The 17,290-nt window shown below is 50.5% G+C and overlaps 1 protein-coding gene across 14 annotated transcripts in view; it reads right to left on the reverse strand.

Annotated features, from left to right (window-relative positions):
* Ano1 (anoctamin 1) overlaps positions 1–17,290 on the reverse strand; it is a 148,586-nt gene that overhangs the window by 37,043 nt on the left and 94,253 nt on the right. For all 14 annotated transcript variants that reach the window (NM_001107564.1, XM_087562212.1, XM_087562196.1 and 11 more), the window contains 3 exon segments: positions 9,678–9,838; positions 13,078–13,212; positions 14,383–14,447. In NM_001107564.1, the coding sequence (NP_001101034.1) occupies positions 9,678–9,838; positions 13,078–13,212; positions 14,383–14,447 (361 nt within the window).

The raw sequence follows: 17,290 nt of genomic DNA on the forward strand, positions 1-17,290 counted from the left end.
CAGGGGGATGGTCATTAGAGCTTGAGATTCTCAGGCTGCCACATGCAAGATGCTGTGCCAAGAACTGTCATGCAGAGTGCCTCCGTGAAACCCTGAAGTTACCGACCAGGGTTGATTTCTCACTGTCTTACAAAGGACAAAACAGGCTCATAGGCTATAAATTGTTTATCTGATAAGTAGGGACATCAAGACAGAAATAAGATGCCCCATTTGGGAATCCTGGTGGCTTCTGGGTGGAAGCCAGAGCCATGAGGATATGGCCACAGTCCCAGGACAAAGGGAGAAGCATCCTAATGTCCTTTCTTAATGCTAATCCTAATGCTATGCTGGAGAGATAGTTCAGTGGTTAAGGGGACTGACTGCTCTTTCAGAGGACCCAGGTTCGATTCCCAGCACCCATTCTCACAACCATTTGTAATTCCAGTTCCAGAGCACCCAACACCCTCTTCCAGTCTCTGTGGATACCAGAACATATTTGAAACATATGCAGGTAAAACATTCATACAAACACACACACACACACACACACACACACACACACACACACACACACACACACACACATCTAATTCCTATTTCTAGATGAGACTCAAAGCTGAGTGTGGGGTTGGGGATTTAGCTCAGTGGTAGAGCGCTTGCTTAGCAAGCGCAAGGCCCTGGGTTTGGTCCCCAGCTCCGGAAAAAAAAAAAAAAAAAAAAGCTGAGTCCCTAGGAAATAGGACTGTGAGAGAGCAGAGGACCTGAGTTCGGTTCCCAGCACCTACATGACGCTCATGGCCACCTGTAATTCCTCTTCTGCTCCAAGGGCTCACATATGTACAGAGCACTCATAAATTCACGTGAGCACACAGCACACACACACAAATACATTAATCAAAACAAAACAACCCAAACCAAATGGGCTAAGGATGTGAAGAGCGAATTCTCGAAAGGAGACATGCAAATGAGCAACAGGTTTGTAGAGGAGCTCAGCCTCACTCTCCACCAAAGGGACCAAAAACCACAACCACGGTGACTCAAACAAAAGATAAATAAACAGGAAACAAAACTAAAAACGAAATCCTCCCTCACATCGTCAGAACAAGATTCCTCACCCTAAAGATAAAAGGCAAAGGTTGGTCAAGTCGCAAAGAAAGGGGAATGTCTGTTTGCTTATGCTTACTTACGTCTGGTGGGAGACTACACAACCTCAGCCATTGTTCAAAGCATAGGGGCTTCAGAGACCTCCAGCCAGGACCCCCACCACATCGTCCATCCAGCTACTGGGTGTCTGTGCAAGGGCAGTGTCAGCAACCCCGAGGGAAGCACCCATGCATAGGACAGTGTTGTTCAGGGCAGCTAAGGTGCATGGGTGGATGCTGAGCGTGTTGGGGACATGCAGCTGTGTCTTAGAAGTAAGGAGGCAAACTTGTCATTTTTAGTCAACATGGTGGGACCATGAGACCATGATGAGAAGTACAAATACAGGAATGGGGGCTGAGAAGAGGGAGGTGCTGTCATCAGAGGCCAGGAACAGAGGTGAGCAGAGGTTGGGAGTATGGATGCCTGCAAGGTCAGGAACAGGTCTGGTGTTCCGTGGCAAGTGGGTGACCGGTTACAGTCGTGTATCATTTGACTCTGAGAGCTGGAAGTCAGGACTGAGGATGCCCTCAGCAGAGCGGTGAAGCCTGAGAGGTCTGGAAATCTCAGTGCTCTGAGCTCACTGAGTGCTCACTGAGGACACACCCAAGCATCCTTCAGGACCTGAGAGGGAGTATAAACCCTTCTGTAAAACTTCCCTGCCTATGGGGAGGTAACGTGGACAAGGGTCTTGCTTGGGGAGTCCGTGAGAGGAGCCAGGCTCCAGAAGAAACAAACTTCTGCCCTGCCTCTACTGCCTCTGAAGTTCCTGCCCTGACAGTGTTAATATCAGGGGCTTTATCTCCAAGACAACAAAAAACGAGACTTCAGGCAGTGTTAGGTGGCTGGGCTCTGACACCTCCAGTCTCCTGTTCTGCACATCCCTGGCCTGTTGGTTGCAGTCACTGACAGGCAGTAGAGTGCCACACTTCTGTGGCGGTGGGGTGACCTCGTGTGCACCAGCATCAGAAACAGAAGGAATGATTGCAGAAGAAAACAAAGCATGGCGTGGAGGGTTGGGAGGTGCCACATTGTGTCTGAGGGCAAGCTCAGAAGAGAACTCAGAACTGATTCTGGTTACCCTTGGGTCTGTGCTTGGTTTCCTCACTGGAATAACACTGAGGGGTACTAGATCTCTTTGAGGGAAGAGCAATCATGGTCCTACCTTATATGTCAAACTATTTGAGCTTTTCCTCTGTCTCCCTCCCTCCCTTTCCCTCTCCCTCTCTCTGTCTCTGTCTCTCTGTCTCTCTGTCTCTGTCTCTGTCTCTGTCTCTCTCTCTCTCTCTCTCTCCCTCTCTCTCCACAGGGTCTCTCTGTGCAGCTCTGGCTGGCCAGGAACTCACTTAATAGACCAAACTGACCTTGACCTCACAGAGTTCCTCCTGCTTCTGTATCCCAAATGCTGTTGGGATCCAGGCTAACCAAGACCCAATAACCCTCAACTATGTTGAGAAAGAAACATTTAATATTAATGAAAGTGGAAATTGCCTGTTTCTTTCATGTGAGCTGGAAGCCAGTGCTGGTACTCGGATGCCGGAGCTGGGCCTTCTGTGCTTGGCCACAGACCTGGTGGCACACATCAGCCGGGTTCTGTGCTGAGGTGGACTAGAAGGTGAGACCATGCTCAGATGAGACCGCAGGAAGGAGTCAAGGAAGCTCAGACAGAGGCAGGATCAGACCTCAGTGCTGGGCATCAGATCAAGGGAGAAAAGTCCTTTCCTCATGGGCTGAGGGAAGTCTACTCACTCACTTTCCTAGGACACCTGTGGTCCTGATAATGCTTTCCTTGGTGTCGACATCCTGCATCGCACATACTGTCAAACAACATCATCCTCCCACATGGACCCCCATTTACACGATCCCCAGTGCCACCACTGCTGCTTGAATAACACACCCCACCTCATAGGTACAAACTGAGACACAGGTGCACTGGGACCTTCTCTACCAACGGCAAGACCTATACCCTGATCTTGTGACAGCGACATGGCTTGTGGAAAGGAAAACTTCTTTATCTATGCATGGGCAGAGCCATGCACAGACTCTAAAATAGCAAGCTCGCCACCCTGGGCCGGAATAGCACAGTCCTGTTTCCTCAAGCATTTGTTTTGGCTATAGTGTGTCACACAATTGTCTTCACTTGGAGGATCCTGCACTGCGTCGTGAGCGAGTCTCTGGAGCTGCCTGGATCAGACTGGGCATGAGCTCTGTATGTTTTTAGAAGCCCTCAGGTGGGGCCTGCTCTTACCACCCAGCTCTTCTGAAGGACACCTCCTGTATCAGTCACCCTGACCCAGGTCAGGGACTGAAATGACGAAATTGTTCTGTGTGGCCCCAAATATGAAAACATCTACAACTTTATGGCCAATCTTTACTTGGGCTCTGGGGATTTGAACTCATGTCCTCATGTGCTCCCGCTACCTAGCCACGTCCCTATCTCTAGCTTTTTTTTTTTTTTTCTTTTTTTTAAATACTGGCTGAACTCAGGGCCAGCATGTGATGATGGCTGATGGCATGTACCATAATCAGTCATTTGTGCATTAGCTCCCTGATAGACTTCTGGACATGTAAATCCTAAATCTTTATGTTATGGTCCCCACCTTCAAAGTGATGGTGTGGGAGGTGGGGCCCTTATTGAGGGACTCCCTATTGTGTGAGGACACAGTAAGAAAGGGCACCTATGCCCCAGGATCTGGTGTCCCCACAGGATCTGAATCTGGGGTATCCGGTCTTCAGGCCATGCAAAGAAGTGGGGTGTGCTCCCTGGAGTGGTGCATATGATGCCCTTATTCCCATCAGGGGAGATGCTTGCTCTGTCCAGGCTCAGAGCCGGGTTTCCAGGGAGTTACTAGGCCTGGGGCTCCCCCGCTGCCTAACCTTCAGAGCTGACAATGGTATCCCTGTATTTTTACGTGGGTCACAGGGACCCAATCTTCTGGCTACAGAAGATCAGCTCATGACCCACCACTGGCCTTCTGATCCCAGCCCACGGTTGCATTGTAACTTTCCTCATGGTCCCCTTCCAGCTTGAGGTGATGGGGCCCAGTCTGGGACAACACCATCAAATCTCAGGCTCCAATCTGACTTGTCATTCAGAAGTCTCTCCAGACCCTGCTGCTGGGCAGAAAGCACCGGGGTCCTTTGTTCTGTGCGAAACTGACAGACGACCGAGACCTGTGATTATTCTATAATGTCAGAAAATTGATGGTGCCAAATAGCTAAATGGGCTCAAAGTTGCTCAACGTGACATTTCATTACGAGCTTTAAGATGTCAGACATCGCAGGCAGGAGCCGCCGGAAACCAGGATTGCTGAGCCCACGCTAGTGAGGCAAAGATTAAAGAGCAGTTTTAAAGATTAAAACGGCAGTTCTGGGGGACACTGAGGCCCACTCCTCATTGCACCAGCAGGGAACAGTACTGCAGGCCTGCCATTGTGCAGAGCTGGGAACAGCTGGAGTGCAGGAAAAGGCCTCAATGGAAGGAGGGATTTGGGGAGAACTAATCCTTCAGAGGGTAATGAAAGGGTAATTGATGAGGGATTTGAGATCTCCTGCTAAAGGCCCTTGACAGCTCTCCGTGCAAAGGACCCAGGATGGGTTGTCCTTACTTCCCGCAGCTCTCTCCCGTGGGCCCCCTTCTTGTTTCTTTCCTTTGGCCCTAAGCTTCCTTTCTCTGAGGCAAGGCCTCTTTCTCTCAAACGGGTGGGCGTGGAGTGAGCCAGTACTTGCTTCTCTACTTGATGGACAGGCACACAAAGGAGACATGCTGGTGAGACCCCAGCCTCAGAAGAATGAAAGCTTCTAGCTGCTCTTCCTCAGGCCTGGCAGCGCTTTGAAGGTGCAGAGTAACGGGGTCTCAGAGAGGCCGTTGACAAACTCCCACCATCCTGGCTGGAGCAAAGAAATTCTGAAGAGACTCCTGTGCCCCTCCCTTCTGCCATCAGACTGTTTAAACAATGGAACCCAAGGAACTGGAATTTTCCCAGGAGTCTCACGCTGAGGAAGAGAAAGGCTGAAGCCTGGTGCCAGACAGAGGGGGAGCTTGTCTCCCAGAGACCTCACACAGGTCTGAGAACTTGTCAGACCACCTTGCAGGAGAGACTGGAGCTGAGACGGTGATGGGTCAGTGACGGGCAGGACCACACCCTGACCAGGACTCTCAGCTCTGCACTCCTCCTGCCCTCTGTTGAAGCCTGAGCCTCATGTCCAGACCCTGAAGACAGACTCAGGAGTCACTTCACCTCTTTGTCCCTCTTCCCAGTGTGGCCACACTGAATGACTCTCCTCTCTGATTTATACTGTTACTTAGCTGTTTAATTGGCCTATTGCTGGCTAGGGCTACCTGGGAAAAGTAGATGTTCAATGTTAAATAACGGCTGCCTGTACCACCACATACTCACATTTCATGAGAAGAATCTCATTCCCAGACTGTGAGCCATGCTGGGCAACTCCTTCCTGTGTGCCCTTACTACCAGCTCAGGGCACACATCTCTTTTCCCAGGAGGGCATCTTGCAGGGGCTAGGAGAGTGTTTGAATGTTAAGTTATGAATACAGAGCCCTTACTTGAATCTCAGAGGCAGTCAGGCAGACAGGTAGACAAGCATCATCTATTTCAGCCTGTGTGATCTCTGGAAAATCACTTAACCTCTCTGTGCTTCCGAACCCTCATTAGAGAACATACCCCCCGGATGTCTGCAGACACAGGGCAGCCCACCAATCTTGTTCAACACACAGATTTAGGGTTCTGGGTGACAATGCCCTAGGTCAGACAAGGTATCCAGGATTTTGCATTCTCTTGGTCCTAGGGATTGAACTCAGGGCTTCATGAAGGCTAACCATGGGCTCTCCCTCTGAACTGCACAGCAGCCCTAGAAGTTGCTCTTTGGCAAGCTCCCTGAAGGATTCTGAAATGGTAAGGACTAGCCTCACTGGAAGGTAAATGGGCAAATGGCCCCTGTCCCCAGAGAACAGGCATGAATGTCCTTTCTAGTCATTTTCACTAGAGTGGCACCAAAACACGGCAGGTGAGAGAACACACTCAAGTATGTACACGTATGTGCAAACAACACATACACATGTGCACACACACTCAAGCACACACACACACACATGTACATGCACACACACACACACACACACACATGCGCAGAGTCTCTTCCTACTGCTACACAGCAGCTAGAGGGAAGCTGAGGTAAATCCCTGAGCTGCTATGCATGTTGCTAGGCCAGTGAAAAAGTAATCAAGTTGGATCAAAGTGGCCAATCTGGCAGTGTTCTGTCTTTGTGCTGGGGTTGGGGGTATCACTGTGGGGCTGCCCTAGGTGAGCAGGGTATGCTCCAACCTGGGGCAGCAGCAAGGGGTCAGGAATGAGGGGCAGTATTAAAAAGATGCTGTCAGAGATGGAGTCTGTATGGCCATGATAGCACACACCCCTGATCATTAAACACTTGAAACAAAAGCAAGAGGAGTAGGAGTTCAAGGTCATCCCTGGATATATATCAGGTTTGAAGCTAGTGTTAGCTTCACGGAACCCTGTATTTAAAAAAAAAATCAACAGTAAGAAAAAAATTTTAAAAAGCCACCAGGTGCCACCTTCTTTGGAACAGGGTACAGAGTAGGTACCACAGGTCTCTGCAAAGGCAAGATGGATGGCTCTGTGCACATGGGAGAGTCCACGACAATGGTTGTGTTACCCACTACCTGTGACAGGACTTCATTCACTGTTGGTGAACACTTCCCATCCTCAAGGCAAGGCCCGTGGGTGGAATTTCGGTGAGGACCCTCCATGAGCCTTTTGATAGAAGTCAAGCTTAGCCCTTATGGAACTGGCTTCAGGATGCCTCTAGTTTCAACCCTAATGCACCCACCAAACAGACAAACAAATTCAAGGTCTGCTGTGGGAGGTTATGGTTTCCATATCTGGGCTGCAGCCAAGTCCCTGTCTCTGGAGATCTCAAATGATTAAGCTCAAATGAAGTGTGGGGCCACATAAACACCTCCTCTGCAGCGGAAGCCTCACCCTAGAGGCTGATGCTCAAGCTTCGAGGCAGGCGGAGGCTCCAGATGCTCCTCTCCCACCTTTCCTCCTAGAATTCACGAGGGAGAGACTTCATTGTCAGACACAATGTGGAAGCAGATCCTCCCAAGGTTGGCAGCAGTGTACCCTGGGAAATGTGGTGGACCCAGGTACCCTGAGGAGCTGACGTCCAGCTCAGAGAATGCTCTGGCCACTGTCCTCCACTGCAGTCGAGTCCCTTCTGGCCAATCACTGAAGAACTTACTCTGTCATTTATGGTCTCTGACTCAGTGTAAGGCAGGAAAATATCTATGACACGGTGACCCAGAGTGTTGGCTTCTGATTCCTCCTAGCAAGAACATGAAGTTCTTTAGAGCAGGTCCCTGCTGGCCTCTCTATGATCCCCTGACATACTCCCACCCATTTCCTGCAGCAGCAGGCTCCTTTAGCATCCTGCACCTCACCCCCAGGGCCTTTGCACATACTGTTTCCTTGGAATCCTAGTTACTAAGACTGAACACGGCTGGGCTTGCTTTTGTGATTTCTGGAGTGCCAAATACTTGGCAGTACCCCTTACACACTGACTGGTAAGTCTTTTTAGAGAGTCTGTCAGTCCCCAAACATCAATGATCATCTATTGTGTTGCTGCCACCAAAGTTCTGAGGTTGCACACAAATAGTCACACTTAAAAAAAAAAAAAAACAAAAAACAGGGATGCTGGGGATTTGAACTCAGATCCTTAAGCTTGCACAATTCTACTGAATTGAATTGTCTCCCAAGTCCCATTCTGTGGGTACTTTCATAGGCATTTTCTTAACCTCATCCCAACCCAATAATCCAGTGTGTTCAGTGGCAGCAACCATTCATAAAAGGTGCAGAACATGGGCTGAGCCTGTGCCCACGGCCTCCTTCCTCTCATCACATTCCCAGCTTATAGACAGATGAGGAAGCCGAGCTTAGACCTCAGAGTCCCAATACACACTGGGCTGCCCAGTGGCTTAAGAGGTGGCTCTGAATAATCTGCCAGGCCCGCTAGTGGGCCTTTCACCCTTTGCATGTCTTCTCTGCTGTCTGTACGCCTGCCTCCCAGCCATGTAGGTCAATCCAACTCTGAGCTGCTGCTGTTGCTACAGGACATTGGTACCAAGGAGCTACCCTCAGACTGGGACCTTCAGGCAGAGGGGAGACTGGGCTGTATGAGATCCAGGGGAAGAAGGGGCTGATACATCTTGGGTAGTTTTTCTCTGTTAGAAAGGTGCTTGTCTGACCATCACAGGCTAAGACCACACAGACTAGGAAGGGACCCAGAATTACCTCTTTGCCTAGTAAGGCTATTGTCCTGGCCTTTGTTCTGACCCTGCAACCAGTCGGCCAGTTGAGTCTGGACAGGGTGTAAAGTGGGCCCTCTCTAACTCAAATGCAATCTATAAGGTTATCATAGCTCAGTTCAAGGGCTTTCCATCTCTCCTAGGCAGCCTCTCCTAGGTGACCCTGCCCTTTCTCTTCCTTGCCATTTCCTCTCGGCTGTGAGCCCTGGAGGTGTTTGCTCAGAACCTGAGGCCAGTGTGGGAACCAGTTGCCCCTGTGTCAATCCTGTAACCCCTGCTGGCAAGGCTGTATGAAATCCTGCTTGCAAAGAAGGCATCTGTCTCATTTGCTATCAGAATCCCTAGGGAGGGCTCGGGAGCTGGCCCTAAGACCTGCCTTCAATCCCTCTAATCCATAGGAGAAGCTGGGTGTTAGAGCATGTAATTGTAATCTCAGTGCTGGGGAGGCAGACACAGGAGGATCCCTGGAGTTCCCCAGACAGCTGGTCTAGCATTACTTGGTGAGTTCCAGGTCAGTAAGAGACACTGTTTTGGAAACACAAGGTGGGGCTGGTGATGTGGCTCACTGGGCAAAGATACTTGCTGCCAAACCTGACAATCGAAGTAACCCTTGGACCTACATGGTGGAAGGAGAGAACCAATTTCTGAATATTGTCCTCTGACCTCTTCATGGCTCCTGTGCACCCCTCTACATGCATACAAAATAAATTAAGTGCAATACAGAGTCAAACAAATCCCCTCCATGTGCACCCATGAACACACACACACACACACACACACACACACACACACGACCACCACCACCACACTTCCCAGCCTTGCTTGTCTCCAGAGCTGAAGTCTGGGCCCCAGACTATGACAGCTGGGTTTAGAGTCTCTGTGGGGAATAGCTAGCTGTCCCTAACTCTCATCAGGCTGAGGCTTGAAGACTGTGGTTTAATTTGGCCACTGCTATTCAGAGCTGGGTGACCTCAGACAACTATGACCCTCTGGATGACAGTCCACAGAAGGATTTCTCAAAGCCTGGGCGATACCGACACATTTCAGCCAGGTTAGAAGACCCTTACTCATCCTGGATACAGGACAGACCTGTGGCCATCAGGTACACCATGAGACCCACCTTCACACCCAGGACACAGACCTATGAACATCAGGCTCAGAGTCAGAAGAGAGTGTATCTGTGTGGGTGGCCCGAGGTGAAGACTCCACTTACCCCAGAGGGCCATAAACACAGAAAAGAAGACAGTGGCAGGATTGTCAAAGAGGTGACTGGCACGCGCTGTGGCACAGGCTGAGCTCATCTTCCAGTAGCTGCAGGTCTTGTCACACAGAGGACACATGGTGATGTTGTGTCTCTGGTCACACATCTCCATGCTGAAAGACAGAGGTGGCCTCAGGTTCCTAAGTGGCTTCAAGTTCTCAAGTCCTAGTCTAATTTCCAGGGTCAATGGAGGGTGGCCTTGGCTATCACAGTTATAGGCATGTGACCCATGCCTGACCATGAATTTCAGGGCCCTAGGCTCCATTCAAGACCCTTGACTTAAGCTCCCATGGTTTGGGAGAAGGGTCCTGGATCTTCACCTTGAGTAGAACCTTGACATAGTCAGCTCTGAAAACACCCATCACTGTCCACACTCTCCTTGGGGCAGAAAGAGACATCAGAGTGACTCCCTCTGGAGTGAGCCTTGGATGATAACCTTGGATGATGCCTGAGGTCAACACTCCTGATACTTCTATAGCACAGGATCCCCAGGGACCCTTCCTATTGTCCCCAGGACAATCAAAGCTGTGGGCACAGGAGTCAGTTCTTTATATAGTCAGGCTTGGAAGCCCAAGGGAGGGATGGGGTGAACTGCAGCCAGGAGGCCCTCGCTGTGGCCAGACCTATGCTGGGTGACTTTCTGGTGGCACTAGGCACCATGCCATGACCCTTACAAGGCATACTGGACAGCTACAAAGGTGGAGAAAGGGTGCCCAGGACTTTTCTCTTTGGGGGGCCTAGGCTCAAAGGAGCATGCCCATAAGTCCCCAAGCATCCTGAGGGGTCACTCAGGGGACAGAGGAGGCTCCAGGGATAGCAGGTCCTGGTCAGCGAAGCACACTGTCTCAGCTTGTTCTGAGACAGTGCCTCAGTAGGTGAGGAGCTTTGAGGCCAGGGCACCTGGGCCCTTCCTTGCTCATGCTAACACACTTTGAAGTTTACAGAAGAGTGGGGTGGGGTGGTGGTGATGGTAGGGTGGTGGTCGTGACTTGGACTGGCACTGGGAGGCTATCACACTGCAATGCTACCTTCATAGATGGGAGCAGGAGCCCAGAGAAGAAAATAAAATCCTTAGGGCCATACAGCATGGTGGGAATCGAAATCCAATCTTGGACCGAGAGCCCTAGGTTTGGAATGGCTCTTAGGGCCACAGGTCCTGCTGGGCTCAGCCCATGTTCTCCACTGTCCTGTGCTCCGGTCCTCTAGCTTCAGGCTCAGCGTTTGTGAAAAACAAAGAGAGGGGCCAGAATTCTGCCCTCTAGCCACAGCCCACCCTGAACTTCCCTTCCTTCAAACTTGGACCAGACTCTGATCTATAAATAGACGCCCAGGCTGGAGAAATCATTCCCAGGGGTCAGATGGCCATCCGGGAGAAAGCTGAAGGGAGTATTTTAGCTCTTTGCTTTGTTTTTCAGATTTCTGGATCCACAAATTTGTATATATATTCGTGATGGTTATTGGGGACTCTCCTCTGTGCCCAAGACAGAGAATGCCAGCTCTACTCTCTCTTTGAGCGCCAAAGAAGTTGGTCATTCACAGCAGATGTGAAGACAAGGACAGGCTAACGGCCACTAAGACAGTGGTTTTGGAGTATCTGGGGAGTCGTGATATACACACACTGCACATGTGGGGAGAGGAGGCACCCAGAGGAGAGGGAGGAGACATTTGCTGTGGAGCCTGAGGTTGTGAGTTCAAGTCTCAGCTCTGGCATGTGTGTGCAGTCTTGGGAAGGGTGCTGAGTCCTGATGCCTCAGTTTCCCAGTCTTCCTAAATGAGCTGAGTGTAAGGAACACAGTCTGTTGGATTGCTGGGAAGGTGAAGTGAGATCGACCGCCATGAGTGTGACCTTTCAGGGGCCAGGACAACTCGGCCCTAATGAGGTCACTGCTGTCACTGGCCTCCTGGGACCTTAAATTAGCACAATGTTACCAGATGCCCAGGAGCTGGTTCTTCGGGGCCCACTTCTCTCCTCAAACTGAGACAGATGAGTAGACGGGATGACCCCAGTTGTGACCAGTCTGGCCTGAGCCCCTCTCCCTAAGAACTGGTGGGTAGGAGGCTATTCCTGTTGGGTCAGCTGTGTCCTGGGGCCATGCTGTCTGCTTGGCTCAAGACCTGGGAAGGCTAGAGGGCCTGAGGAGTGGCCTCAGGCACAGGGAGTGCCAAGCCCAGTTCTACTTGCCTGCCTGCCTGCCTATGAGTCTGTGGCTTTAAGCTGTCCTCTTTGTCAGCCTCAGCTTCCAATACAAATGCCAGCTGCAAACAAATAGCCCTATTTCTGGGGGCCTTAAGCTCAGCCCAAATCAGGAAACACAGCCTGAAGCTCCAGTACTCTGAGAGGATTGGTGGGGCAGGGTACACAGGGTGGTTCATCACTGGTCACCCCTTTCTGACGGACTCCAAGGGGGACTACATGCCTCTGGCTGCCAAGCAAGATCAACTGGGGCAGAGGCCAAGGCTGGACAGGCCTGGGCATTGTCTGTGCCCCTAGATGATTACTGTTTGCCTTTCTGACCATGTGATTTAAGGAGGTTGAGCTGCCAGAGAAAAAACCTTGGTGTTTTCTCTAGGGAGTCCACACCCTGAGAGAGCAGAGGCTCTCTACTTAGGAACATCATGGGAATACCCCCACTCCACTTTCTGCTTCTCATAAGCTTTGAGCTCTGACAGTTGACAGGGTGTAGGGCTGGTGACAGAAGCCCTACACCCACCAAGTCCCAGCCATTTTCACCTGTCCAGTCAGCAAATCCCAGCATGCCTTACATTCTCTTTGCATTATGAAGCCTTGCATTATCCACACAGACACAGGGACAAGCTTTCTTTTGCTCGGGACTGAGAGAGCTGGGGAGGGAATTCTAGTGAATGGAGTAGCAGATGCTGTAGTTATATGTTGAATTATGGAAGAAGCTGGAGAGATGGCTCAGTGGTTAAGGGCACTGGCTGATCATCTAGAGTTCCAGCCCCTTGTGGCCCAGCTCACAACTCTCTGTGACTTGAGCTCCAAGGGGATCTGTAACTCTCTTCTGGCCTCTGTGGGTCTTCCACACACATGGTGCACACATGCACATGCAGACAAAACATTCGTACACATAAATTAAGGCACCACACAGCAAAATTGGCCAGATATAGTTGTTCCTTTGTTTGTTTTTGGTCTGACTAGATCCCAGCTCTTCCCCAGCTGACAGACACAGGGCTCTCTACTGATTGGAAACCTGCAGCCCATGTCAGAGAAGCACAGTTCTGAGAAGGTCCTGCAGGGGGTCACAGGGTCAGCTCAGATCCCCTGCGTGGCTTCAGGACACATGTGACCCTGGGCATCCCATCTTCCATAGAGCTCAGGTTTGCTGCCTACCTGGGGATGTTTTCGTCCACGGTGGCACATCCGTAGAGAAAGACAATGACACCCACAATGGAGGCAGGGATGAGCATCTGGGTGTAGGCTCCAAGCCAGGCAAAGTACAGGCCAACCTTTTCTCCAAAGTATTTCCTATGCCAAGAAACAAAGGGATGCACTCACCTAGACCACATGTCCCCCCAGTAAGGAACAACCCCAACTGGGCCACTGTTTTTCCTGAGAGTTGGAGAGTGAGGTTCTGTCTAGTCTGCTTGCTCCTCCTTACCTATTTTTCTTTCTTTTTTCAGTAATAAATTTGAACCAAGGGCCTAGGCAAGTGCTGTCCCACTAAACTATAATCCTGAACATATTTATATATTCTCTCTCTCTCTCTCTCTCTCTCTCTCTCTCTCTCTCTCTCTCTCCTCTCTCTCTCTCCCGCCCCCCTCATTAGGTTAGCTCGAGTTCATTGTATAGACGAGGATGACCTCGAACTTGTGATTCTTTCTTCACTTTCCAAGTACCGGGATTACAGATAGGCATTGCTGAGCATGGAACCTAGGGCATAGCCATGGCACGCAGGCATTTACCAGCTGAGCTGAATCTCCAGGCTCCTGTCTCTTTTGGAGACTGGATTTTTCTCTATAGTACAGGCTGGCTTTGATCTCACTAGGTAGCCCAGACTGGAATTGCCTATTCGTCACTAGGTTGGACTTTGCCTCTTCTCGGTGCTCTTCTGTTGGTGAAACCCTCAATGGTGGTCCAGGTGTGTCCCTATGGCTGTGGGTTCCATTCAGTGTAAGCAACAAACAAAACTTGGTCAGAGGCATCAAGCAAACCCTCCCGCCCCCATAGAGTCTGTTAGTCCCTCCTGGCCGACATGTACTGTCTCCATTCACACCCTCATCCACAAGCCCCCACAGGACTTGAAGCCCAGCTGGCTGCCTATCCTACTGGCCTCTCAGGCTGACTTTGTTACAAATTCTTGTGCACTGAGGCAGATGCTTCTTCTTCTCCACACCTAAAAGCAGGTGATTTCAGCAGCTTCCTTGGTGTCCAGGCTGAGGACTCAAGGAGAGTCACTGGATATGGTCAAATGCTGGTCGTCCAGCAGACCAGCAGACTAGGCAGTGTCACCAACCCTACTTGAGCTGCCTTGCTTCAGGGAGACTCAGTGGCCCACACAGCCTTCAAATACAAGCAGGTTCCCAGGTGGCTGAATATTTGGAGCAGTTGACAAGTCCAGGGACTTTACAATTCTGGCACAGCCGTGAGTCTTGCTTCACACAGAAAGTGGCTAAGAGGCCAGGTGCCCCCACTCACCTGACCAGGTCAATGGGCTGGTATTTGTAGAAGACTCCATAGCTTGCCCATTCCTCATACAGGAGCTGGAGAGAAGGAATGGGGGAAAAGTTAGTGGAGAGCTCGCTCTCTCTTTCTCTTCCTCCCCTCCCCCACAGCTGCAGGATCTCTCATGACAGGATAGAGTGGCCCAGATCCCAGAACAACTGTCTGTGTACTGCCATTGCTACTCACACTATGCCCTACAAGAGCTTCTGTGTTTCAGTCAGTCACTCCATCATTCATTCATTCATTCATTCATTCATTCAACAAATGCTTAGGCAATGTGCCAGGGAGGGGATTGGCATTACAGGTTCAAGTGGGGGTGGGAAAGATGTTTCTAGAAGGTCATGGAACTCAGCTTTTCATGACTGTATTGGGAAAACAACTGACAAGAGATCACTTGGGCCAGATACCAAATTGACACATTATGTAAATTGTGTCAAACCATCGTTGTTCATGGATGGTAACATGGAAAGAGAATCTCCTGGCATACAGAAATAGGGGCTGGGGTCTTTTGAGAGGAAATCGGGGTTATCTGAGGTCACATAGTTGGGGTCCTGGCCCCAGAAACCCATGGATCTTTGACAGGACAGAGCAGCGCCAACTGCAGGTAGGGCATTCTCTAGTCATCCTTATTGGCTCTCTGAATGCTCCTGTTGGTTCAGCCTCCCATGCTGTGGTTCCCATGCTGCCCAAGATGCTCACTCAACTTGAAAGCTCCAGAGTAGAGGGGGAAGATTGAGTCATGTGACTCTTTAAAGATGAAAGACAGGCAGGCAGTATGATCTCAACTTGGGGGTTCCTTTCTGTCTGTCTGTCTATCTATCTGTCTATCTATCTATCTATCTATCTATCTATCTATCTATCTATCTATCTATCTATCCATCCATCCATCCATCCATCCATCCTCTTTTTGAGACCTGTGGTAGCCTGGCCATGACTTTGCTGTGTAGCTGAGGATGATCTTGAACTCTTGGTCTTTCTGCCTTCAACTAATTAGGATTGCAAGGGTACCACCAGGCCTGTTTATGCAGTACTTGGGAATGAACCCAGGGCCTTGTGCAGGCTTGGCAAGCAATGGAGCTGTGTGCCCAGCCCTTTCCTGACACTCCTTCTGCTGCTCTGTGAATTAACAATCGTGTGTTTCATTGACAGGCAATCTACATACCTCCAGGAAGCAGGGTGGAAAGCAAGTGAGAGCCATAGGCAGCTGTGAGGAACAGGGAGTCCTACTGGGTGGCTGGGACTTGTCTGCCAGTTCCCTACCAGCCAGGCCTTCTTTGGCCGTACGGTCCCAGATTGGGCTCATACAGGATGAACACCTCCACATTTTCAGACAGGCTTCCCAGCAGGAATGTGAGAGGAAGAGTCACCATTCCTGAGCCAGGGCGGATTCAGGGAGCCCTAGGCAGACCTGCTTCTGTCTCCCCTTTGTACCAAAGGCTAACTAAGGGGCGCTCTTTCCTCCTGGGTCGCTGTGGGAGCCTGATGACTCATGTGTGCCACTATGACTTGCACAGGTTATACAGAAATAGGGGAAGGCTACAGTTTTATCCAGAGAGCAATGCAGGCCACCGGCAAACCCTGAGGAATCAACACTACACCCCTGGCAGGTGACCAGCCAGCAACCTCTAGTTCACCTGGGACTACGCACTGTTCTATACCACAAGCAGATGGCAGCAGGGGTCAGGGGATGCTCATCAGAGAAGGCAGGAAACCAGGGAAAGGAACTTGGGGTAGGAGGGGAAGGAGAAAGAGAGAGGCAGGGAAATGCAGTTGAGAGGAGAAGAAAGGGAGGGAGGGAGGGAAGGAAGCATGCGGTGAGAGACAGAAAGAGGGAGAGGGGAGAGGAAGGAAATCAGAGAGAAGTTGGGAAGGGGGAAGGAGGAAGGAATGGAGCGGGAGAGGGGTGGGAATTCACAAGCTTCTTGGAAATAAAGTGTTAAGAAAAAAAGCCATCTCAGGAGAATTGGACCACTTCATGTAACTACTGCCATGGGGTTTGGCTAGCCCGTGTGGCCTCTGCAGGCTCATCATCATCCTGACAGAGGTTGGCAGACAACACTGAGTTTTCTATATGAGTACCACACTGTGAACTCTTCTGCTCTGAGGTAACCTCCCTCACCCTTGCCTCCAAGCAAACAGCTCACAGGGAGATTCACTTGCCCTTGGGAGAAGCCTGGGGGCCTCTTTAGCCTTGGTCAGTATAGGAGGAGTAGGGCTCAGGGTCGGCGGGCTGTGAACTGCAGCAGACAGGCTCAGCTGGAGACCATCTTTGCTAACTGCTCAACAGATGAATAATGAGGTTGGATGCATTTCCCATATTATTGTGGCTCTTAGTCCAGGACAGAGGTGGGGCAGACCTGCTCCAGCAACATCTGTATATCTCCCACGATGCCAGGACCCCTTCTTTAGAAGTCTGGTTGACCCTTTATCTGTGGGACCTCACTGGCCTCAGGAGGATCTAGCACCTGGCTGCAGCCATACCTGACTCAGCTGTGTGTCCTGGGGTTGATTAGCATTTTCCTTGGTATAGACCAGAAGTTGCCTGTGGCCCTGGAGGAGGTTGGCTAGAGGACTATGATCCAGGCAGGAGTCTGTGCTGAGCCCTGCTCATACCCACCTCTGGCAGAGACCTCACTGCCACATCGCTGGGGAGTGGGAACTGGGGGTTCCCATTCATCCATTCATCTATTCATCCATCTTTATAGCCATCCATCCATCCACCCACCATCATCCATCTATTTATCCACAGATATGATGGGAATAGCAAGGAGGAAGCCATAAATTTTGTCACAAGAAAAAGGGAAATTTTTCATTTAAACCAAGTCCCTTAAAAATGGGGCCATCATTGGAGAACAGAGGTTCTGTAGCAGGATCAAAATAC

Source organism: Rattus norvegicus, chromosome 1, assembly GCF_021556685.1.
Source record: "Rattus norvegicus strain SHRSP/BbbUtx chromosome 1, alternate assembly SHRSP_T2T, whole genome shotgun sequence".
Taxonomy (NCBI): Eukaryota; Metazoa; Chordata; class Mammalia; order Rodentia; family Muridae; genus Rattus; species Rattus norvegicus.